A 9,770-nucleotide genomic window follows, 5' to 3' on the forward strand; every position below is an offset into this window, starting at 1 on the left:
TGACCTAAGTGTCCATTAACGTAGGGTGGATAGACTGCAAGCCCCAGCATTCCAACTCCATGCCACACAACAGATGCATTTCCCAGGGTGGAGGAGAACAAGTCACAAAAGGATATATACAGCACAGTTCCATTCCACAGGAGTTTGAGAAGCAAGCAAAACAAAATACATTGTTTAGGGATGCATGTATATGTGGTAACACTTAAACACACAAGGAAAGAATTCTCTCAAGTCAGGGGAGTGGTTTCCAATTGTGACTCTACACTAGTGCCCATTCTGGAGCTTTTAAAAAAGATGTCTCTGTCCCAGACTGGTAAAAGTGTCTTAGGGGTGTAGTCAGGGGAGGCATGGGGATCTTTTTTTAAGCTTTCTGAGGGGGCAGGGTAGGGGATTCTAGTATGGGGCCAGGGTTGAGAACGGCTTTGCTCTAAGATAGGAGAAGGCTGCTTCTGTTTTGTGCCAAGTGGTGGTCATGTGTCACCTTACAGTTATTCTTTAAATCACACAGATGTTTTATGCACTCTTGTTTGATATGTTACATGGTTTTTTTAAGGAAATGATCTAACATCTAAATGAGTAGTCAAATTCTTGGAGACAGAGAACAGTGGCTCCTGGGGCTGAGATGGGTAGGGGATGGGCAGTTGGTGTTTAATGAGAACAGAGTTTCAGTTTGGGTGGATGAGAAAGTTCTGGAGTTAGATGCAGAAGATGGTTGCACCACCGTGTCAATGTACTTAATGCCACTGAACTATACACTTAAAAACAGTGAAGATGGTAAAGTCTACGAAGCGTATTTTAGCACAAATTAAAGAAAAAACACTCTAACATTTTCCCTCAGCTAGAATTGGGCCAGGAACAGCCAAACATAAAGACCACATATTGAACTCGACAGAAAGCACAGTCCATGATAAACATTTTCTTCCTCAGCAAATCCTGAAAACAATCCTGTGAGGTAGGTACTTTTATTATTTCAAGCCCAGAGAGGTGAGGTCATTTGCCCAACACCACACAGCAAATGGCCTTAGGATGCGATCTCAGGTCTATCCCACTAGAGTGCCCAGCATCTTACACGGTGGCCTGACTGCATGCTGAGCACTGACCACACTCTTCTTGGGCCTGACCGCAGCCCATTCGCCTCCCACCCCAACTGCTTTCCAGCAGGACTATTGGTAGTGGAGCCCGAGGCACTGCAGGGTCCTGGAGAAGTAAGAGGGCAGAGGAGCCAGAAGCTCAGTGGGTGGGTCCCTGGGCCTGGTGCCTGGGAGGCGAAGACAGTGCAAATGGAGGTGCAGGGGCAACCGGGCAGCCTGGGAGGCGGTCAGGCAGAGGCGGCCGAGGAGGGCTTCATCCAGGACCTGGGGCGGAGAGACATGTCAACATTCAGCTGGGGGAGTTCCCAGCAGCGCTCAGCAAAACAGGAGCAAGGCAAATACTTTGTCCTCCCTCTGCATCCGTGTTCTGCGTGCCTCTGCACATGTAAATACCATCACACTCACACACACACTCCAGCATAGACCAGCTGCTGCTGCTTCTGCTAAGTTACTTCAGTCGTGTCCGACTCTGTGCAACCCCATAGACTGCAGCCCACCAGGCTCCCCCGTCCCTGGGGTTCTCCAGGCAAGAACACTGGAGTGGGTTGCCATTTCCTTCTCCAGTGCATGAAAGTGAAAAGTCAAAGTGAAGTCACTTGGTCGTGTCTGACTCTTAGCGACCCCACGGACTGCAGCCTACCAGGCTCCTCTGCCCATGGGATTTTCCAAGCAAGAGTACTGGAGTGGGGTGCCATTGCCTTCTCCAGTAGACCAGCTAGGGTTCACCAAATCAACCTCCTAGGCATCTCGCTAAACTGCATTCCCCAGCACCTCCTGCAGGTTGGGGATGCCGTGATTGAGCTCCACTCAGCACAACAGGAGTGTTGAGTGTGTGTCCCGCTTCCTGACCTGGCCCAAGAAACCAATACCCGGCCCCCCTGCCCCATGAACCTGCCCTGTCTCCTCTGCTGACCAGATGGCAGCAGCCAGGGGCCCCCCAAGTGACTTGTTTGGAGCAAAGCCTGCCCCTACCCCATCCCATTAGCTGGACTTCACACAGAAGGAAATGGTTGTGTTAATACTCTGGTACTTGAGGTTTTTCTGTTAAAGCAGATAGTGTTACCAGAATACACAACCTCTTACACCCGTTATAGAATGGCAGACTTAGAAGGACCTTTAGAAATCGTCTGGTTTGATTTCCTTATTGAACAGAAGAGACCCATAAGAGAGGGTGTCACTTAGGGCCACACAGCAAGACAGGGCTACTGGTAGCTTTGGAAGCCTAAGTTGCGTAGCTGACATCTGGAGATGCTAGCCATCCCTCCAACCGCACAAGCCCCAGCCCACCCCAGAAGGCCGCAGGCAGGTGGGCTCGGGTACCTGTCTTTGGGGCTTGGTGCTCTCGACTGGCAGAAGAAAGCGCTGGCCAAGGACAGTGCCCACGCGGGCAGAGTATGTGTGATCCCCAAGCACAGGGCAGAGCTGCAGGGCCATGTGTGCCTGTAGCTGGTTGGGAAACACTAGAAGACAGAAGAGATGGGACAGATGGCAGGCAAGCAGTTCATTCTGTCCCACCCAGTACTGCCGCGCCTCCCCACCCCATTCTCAGATGGTGTGGTTTCAGTGAGATGGACACTACCACCCCAGCCTCTGGAGCAAGGTTGGGGCAGGCAGAGCTGTCAAGCCACCAGCCTTGAGGGACTCATCCATGAAGAGACGCAACCCTGAATTTTTTGTGATGCTTCTGGGAATGAAGAGCACTCTTTCCTGCTGTGGAGTGAGCCTGGAGCTGCTGGAGCACCTGCATCTCTGCCTCCACGGGGGACAGCTGCTGTTCTGATGGGAGGAAGAAGCCAGCACGCAGGAGGTGGAAAGAGAGGGAGAAATTGCTTTCTGATGACATCCTCCAAGCCCGGACTATTACTGTTTTGGCTGCACTGGGTCTTCATTGCTGCATGCGGCCTTTCTCTAGTTGTGGAGAGTGGGGGCTACTCTCTAGTTGCGGCGTATGGGCTTCTCATTGCGGTGGCTTCTGTTGTGGAGCACGGGCTCTAGGGTGTGCAGGCTTTCAGGAGCTGCGGCATGCAGGCTCGGTAGTTGCGACTTGCTGGCTCAAAGGGGCGAGGGCTTCAACAGTTGCAGCACAGGGGCTCCTTAGTTGTGGCTGGTGGGCCCCAGAGCGTGCACAAGCCTGAACTTCTAAGTTATACGAGTCATTAAATTGCTCTTTTGGGTGACACCAACTTGAACTTGTTTTGGGGAAACGTAATGGGTATGAAATGGTTCACACATGCAAACTTATTAATACTCCTGAAAACGCTATAATGTGAGACCTAGCATCATTCCACCTTATAGACAGGAAAACCGCAGCTCAAGAAGTAACTAGCCCACCACAGACTGGGATTCAAGCCCAGGAGCTGTCCCATCTACTTTCATGTCCAGCAATATGATGGACTGGGCAATCTAAAACCCATCTTTTATTAACCACCTAGAAACACTGGAAAACTAGCAATCAGCCTTTCAAATACACAGCTGGACACGGGGGAAAGTAAAGTCCCCTGGATGAACATACAAAAAGAAAACAAATCCAGAGCACAAGAGAGTCGACATTTCACCTCTTCTAGGGGTACTTCCAATCATGGGGCCAAGGGGGCTTGGGTTTAAGTAGTGACAAGGGGCCAGGGATGAGGCTGTGGTGCCCAAATGAAATCTTGAGAGGCTACATCTTCCATGCAAGGGTGGAATAGGAGAAAAAGCCAGCCACCAAGGAAGGCAGATGAGCTCTGTAGGTATGGATGAGGGGAATGAAGATCAATTCCCAACTGTGAGCTGCTCTCACACAGGCTTGGGGTTCTAATACCACTTGAGTGATCTGTGAACTTCCAACTGAGGTGTTAATCTCTAGGTCCTGAAGCAGTGATGTGAGCCCACTCAGCAGAAGCAAGGCAGAACCTCTCAAGTCCCCACTGCCAATGAGGCAGTAAAGGATTTCCATAGATGAAGACCCAGCACAACCTGAACCACAGAGCAATAAGGAGACATTCCACCAAGGGGAGCAAGTCTGCAGAAATCACAACAGAATTAGACTCTTAGAATCTCAAAAGAATTATAGAAACACCATACAGGTGTGCTTTAAATGAGTGAAGACAAACAAGAACAAGTAATGAGAGAAAAAAACAGATGCCATCGCTAATTGGGTTCAAGGCTAGGAGAATGGATGGACAACAAGCACAGGGAAGGAGGTGATCAATAGAGAGGCTTGCCCAGAGCATGGACTGTCGGTTGATGTGTGTTCTTGGCCATTTGGGATTTATAGGTAAAGAAAAAGCTGACAGATCAGCAAGAGAAGGCACGAAGCAATCTGAAGACTGACCAGGTCATTTAATTCCTGGAAAAACGAATCAGTGGCTGTTGGTCACCTTTACTTACTGGTGTGAAAAATAAAACCACAGGATGGACCACAGCAATCGGTGAGCAGACAAAACTTTAAATCAGAAAGGCAGGGTGGGGGTCCACGGTATGTGCAGCAAAAGTGGTTAGATGTGTAATGACTTGAATATCCTTTGAGATCTGAGATTTTAGCATGATGCTCTATTGGGTGTGAATACTGTTCTCATTAGTTTTATTGCAGTCTAGACAAAAATGTTAGGACTTTGGGAGTTCCCTGGCGGTACAGTGGTTAGGACTCTGCTCTTCCATTTCTGTGGGCCCAGCTTTAATCCCTGGTCAGGAAACGATCCCTCAAGCCATGCCATGCAGCCAGAAACAAAAAAAGAGGCTGATTTAATAAGAATGAGCAAAACATTGGTTAAAAAATGCAGGCAAGGGCTTCCCTGGTGGTCCAGTGGTTAAGAATCTGCCTTGCAATGCAATGGACACAGGTTCCTGGTCGGGGAAGAGCCCACATGCGGCAGAGCAACTAAGCCCATGCGCCACAACTACTGAGCTGCAACTAGAGCCCATGCTTTGCAAGGAGAAGCCACCGCGATGGGAAACTCGCCACCATAACAAAGAGAAGCCCTCACTCTGCGCAGCAGGAAAAGCCCACGTGCAGCGACAAAGACCCACCACAGCCGAAAACTAAAAGTAAACAAACAAATCTTAAAAAAAATGCAGGCAATAAGTCTAGAAGTATTCTAAAAGTTCATTTACTTTGCAGTTGGCCGGATTGAATCACGATTTTCAGGCTGACTTGTGCCTTTGTGTGGACTGGAGGAAAGCACCGCTCCTTTGCTGGGTGCAGTCCTGCCAGGGCCCACACCTCAGCAGAGAGAATATGGGCTGCTCTGTAACAGAGCTACCTGCACATGGGCAGCCCTGGCTGCTTGACTGTTAGATAGGAACACTCACAACTTTTGAAGACCAAAGATTGTAAATAAATGTTTAAAAATTTTGGGAGGGAGGCTATTTTTGTTAAAAGCATTACGCAAATTAAAAACAGTTTGATGTAAAAGAAAAAACAGATGCCTTATTTTTTTAAAAGGCCATCTGTATTTGTAAAACAGTCAACTTGAATTTGCAGACGTAAACAATACAATCAATGGGTAGGTTAAACTAGCAGGTTAGATCCAACTGAAGAGAAAATTACTCAGCTGGAAGGTACATCTGAAGATTACCCAGATATGCAGCAAAGATAAAGACGTGAAAAATGTGGAAGAAAATGAGAGAGACACAGCAGGTGAATAAGAAACTCAGACGCTACCAGGCATTCAAAAGGGAGGATGCAAGAGGCACAGCATTTCAAGAACTTTTCAGAATGGATTAAACAGGTTAATCTTCAGATTCAGCAAACACACTGAATCCCGAGAAATAAAACTAAACCTACACACCTCGATTCATCACAGTGAAACTAGAGAACATCGAAGGTAAAGAGAAGATGCTGAGAACAGTAAGAAAAAAAAATAGGTGACCTGCAAAGGGGTGACCTTCAGACTGACCGGAGAAGCACTGCCCCCTCCGGGTGGAGCTGATCACATACACCCTTACAGTCCATCAAAGACTCCCCAGGCCGCCACTGAAACTACCACCTACCTCCCATTCCCTGCCTCCCCAACCAAATACAGTTTGTCAAGTCTGGCTGGGGCTCCAGACCCACCTGTCAGTGGCTGCAGCTGGACCAGGGCACAGCCAGAGCCCGTGGCAACCACACGGAAGTGGCTAAGGGTCCTCTTGACACCTTCCATGATGTCCTTTCGTGATGGGGACCGCACTGGAACAACCTGTGGTGTCAGCCCCCAAGGGTGAACAAGCTTCACACATACATGGGAGCTGCCCCCAAACCCTACCTGTTCCCACCAGACCCAGGACAAGGGCCACAGTATAGGCAGTGGTCACTCACCTGTTTTAGGGGAATGAAGGGCCAGCCACCCCATATCTATACCCTTCACTCTTCTTGAGGGGTATGTCTGAGGGTCCCCTCTTCCCCACCCAGGCCCTGACTCACGAGATTGACCCCATCAATGTGTTCCAGTTTCAGAGCTGCTTGGATCTTCCCTTCAGAAGTAACTGGGATCCCATCAGTGACAGCACTGAGAAAGAGGCAGGAGGACGTCACAGAGTTGTTTGCTGGGACCTCCCCGCTGCCCTGGAGCTTCCCAGCCCTTCTCACCAGTACGTGGCTGTGGGTCTCCTGGCTCTCTGTGAGTGAGCGAAGAACTTCTGGAGGCGGCTTGCTGTCTGGGGACAACTGGAGAGGAGCACAAGCCCCGAGGCCTCCCTGGAGAAAGACAAATCATAGAAGTTAAAATCCCCTGGGATCACCCGCAAAAAGAGGAGACCCTGAGGAAGAAACACGGACCCGCTGAAGGCCGAGGAGTAACATCTGGACTACAACACAGACCTCCTCCTGAGAAACAAGTAAGTCTTCCCCGTGTTTGATAATAAGAGTACATAGCTTAAACATGTTTCTCATTTTGCTCTGGCTCCCAGGGAGCTCAGAGCCAAACATCATAACAATTACTACCAACTGCTGACTGTCTACCAGTAGGCACTCTACTAGGAATTTCATATATATTAGCTATTAAATGGGCTTCCCTGGTGGCTCAGATGGTAAAGAATCTGCCTGTAATGTCAGAGATCTGGGTTTGATTCCTGGGTTGGGAAGATCCCTTGGAGAAGGGAATGGCTCAATTCCCCACAAACAAGCTTATGAGTTTGTGGAACTGCAGAAACATCTCATCTCAAGCGCCATCTCTAACGATGGCTATTAGAGGAAAGAGTATCACAGATCAGTTAACAATGCCGGCTATGAATACTGGACTGGAGAAGTGACTATACACTGAGCACAAATGTTATGAGTTCTGTTTTATGGTTAAAGAAACTAAGGCTCAGTGACACCTAAGATCAGTTTGTACATAAGGATTTGAACCCAGATCTGTCCACTTCCTCCTCTTTTTCTTTGTTTCCTACCTCTGTGATCCCAAAGCAGCCAGTGGAAAATGTCTGTTTATTCCTAAGTGGCTCTGCCCCCATCCCAAATAGATGCTTATCTTCCTACCTTTCTATCACTTCCACCACTTACTTCCCAGATGCTCGGACAACCTGGAGCTCCTGCTCCCCAAGCCCCAGGGACCGGCTCAGTTCTGGCAGCACTGACAACAACGTCAGCTCTCCTGGTTTTCCTAGGTGAAAAAAAAAAGGAAGAGTACAAGTTGCTCTCAGAGGCAACATCCCTTCTCTTTGATACTGTCTGCTCTCAGACACATCAAAACCCCTTTTACTGCATCTCTTTTCCCTGCCCATACCTGTCACTGGCAGACCCTGTGGCTTGTTCAGTGTCACCAGAGGTCCTGAAACATGTAATACATAAGCATCAGCAACAGCAAAAGCAATTTACAAAGACTTTCTCAATTCATATTATGTGGTCCCAGTACAACTCTCATACAGGAGTTATCAACCACGCCCTAAAATGAACTTCTTTCTGAACCTTGTATATGCTCAGCTTGCTGCCTCAACCTCAGGACCTTTGCACTTGTTGCTTTCCATGTCTCAGATTTTCACGTGGCTTGCTCCTTATATCATCATGGCTCAAATGTGATTGTCACAAAGAGGCCTGGGTCTCCAATCTGATGTCTGCTCCTTTCTTGCAGGTCCTTACCACCGCTGTTTTATTAACAGTACTGATCACTAGTAAGTTTTTTTTTTCATTTATATTCTGGTTAATCATTTTCTCCCACTGAAAGGTTGGCTCCCTGAAGGCAGGAACCATATTTATTTTGTTCAGCACCGGACAGCCCTGTTCTAGAGCAGTGCCTGGAACACAGCCTGTGCTCAATAAATAGCTGAGAAAATTCATAAGTCACTTGAGACTGAGGCACAGAGACATTGTTATTTTCCTAAAGCCACACAGCAAGCTGATCACAGAGCTAGATATGACTCCAAAGCCCGTTTTGTCCCCCAATACATTAACACTTTACTGAGAGCCTACTAGTGCAAAGCTCTCTGGTTATTTACACTCTCCCTCCCCACAGCTGCATCCCATGATGCTGAGGCAGAGACAGTACCAGTACGTGGCTGGTCCCACGTGGTACGTGGTTAGTACGTGGCTAGCTGGTCCCACGTAGCCGTGAGGTTCGTGAGTGGGAGAACCAGGATTTGACCCCACAGGTTTTAGTACTGTACCGAACCAGATCCTCAGAAGGCTCGGGTTAAGACTCCTCCCCTTCCAGGTCTCTCGGCACCTGTCCCTCCCACCCCTCACCTTTACGGTCCACCACAGCCGCCCTTAATACATCGACCAGTTCTTCGCGACTGAAAGTCCCCGGTCTCAGCAGTCCTGGGAAAGACTGGTCACCCGGGGGATCCGACGGTTTGCTGGCGCCTCGACGTTGCAGCTGATGCCTGGGAAAGGTTAGGTAAACAGAGGAATCACTGCTTCCGGAGGTGCCGCCCACTCTTATCTCCACACACATCTTCCCAAACCCTGCGGCTTCTTATGAATGCTTCAGGAAGTCTGGATTCAGCTTCCCGAAATCTCAGGTTCTATTGGCCCCAATGTACAGAAAAGAGAACTGAGGCTCAGAGAGGTCTACGACTAGTTTAGGGGCACACAGCAGAGATGAATTAGAACCCATATCTAGATCTCTACCCTCCCCCAGCCCCAGTCTCCTCCCTTCTACACAAAGCGGGGCGGAGGTTGTGTAATCACCGGGCCTTGGTGCCAAAGCCTGCGGCTGTGGGCGTTGCACGGATCCCCAGACCCTGCCGCCAGCCACCCCACGCCTGACCCAAAACCCGACAGCCACCCATCTGCGGAGCGAAGACAGTGCGCTTGTGTCCGGAAGGACTGCCCCGGGATCTCCCACAGCACGCTGATTGGTCAGATTGACTGTCAATCGGAATAGCTAGGCACCGAGTGGTGAGAAAGCGGAGCTTTGCTTTTAACCGGGAAGGAAATGCAGAAGTTCACGAACTGTGACTTTGAGGAAACCGAAGCACAGAGCCGAGCAGGTATTTACTGCAGGTCAGAGGACCGGTCTTAGGACAAAGCCAGGTTTTCTGCTCCTCATTGCAATTCTTCGGAGTCTTTTGACTTAAAAAAAAAAAACCGCCACTGTGCACAATTTTGTAAGGCAAACTGGAAAAAACAAAATCCGCACTCGTTTGTTCAGACTGAAGCATACAGCCTGGTGCATAATCCAAAAGGGGAAAAAAAAAAAAAGGCCAAAGGCAGAAACAGGTTCACTACAGCATTATTTATAAAGGTAGAAATAAATCTCGAAACTGTAAACAAATTGTCCT

At 48.9% G+C, this 9,770-nt stretch overlaps 1 protein-coding gene across 1 annotated transcript; it reads right to left on the bottom strand.

Annotated features, from left to right (window-relative positions):
* Window positions 1-78: 78 nt before the first annotated feature.
* Window positions 79-9,303, bottom strand: RPUSD3 (RNA pseudouridine synthase D3). Its single transcript, XM_052640205.1, has 9 exons — window positions 9,178-9,303; window positions 8,731-8,870; window positions 7,775-7,819; window positions 7,552-7,651; window positions 6,640-6,747; window positions 6,475-6,559; window positions 6,127-6,250; window positions 2,412-2,551; window positions 79-1,355 (listed from the first exon to the last, which is right to left on the bottom strand). The coding sequence occupies exons 1-9, from the start codon at window positions 9,276-9,278 to the stop codon at window positions 1,164-1,166; spliced, it is 1,035 nt and encodes a 344-aa protein (XP_052496165.1). The 5' UTR covers window positions 9,279-9,303; the 3' UTR covers window positions 79-1,163.
* Between the last annotated feature and the right edge of the window lie 467 nt (window positions 9,304-9,770).

Source organism: Budorcas taxicolor, chromosome 1 (assembly GCF_023091745.1).
Source record: "Budorcas taxicolor isolate Tak-1 chromosome 1, Takin1.1, whole genome shotgun sequence".
Classification (NCBI taxonomy): domain Eukaryota; kingdom Metazoa; phylum Chordata; class Mammalia; order Artiodactyla; family Bovidae; genus Budorcas; species Budorcas taxicolor.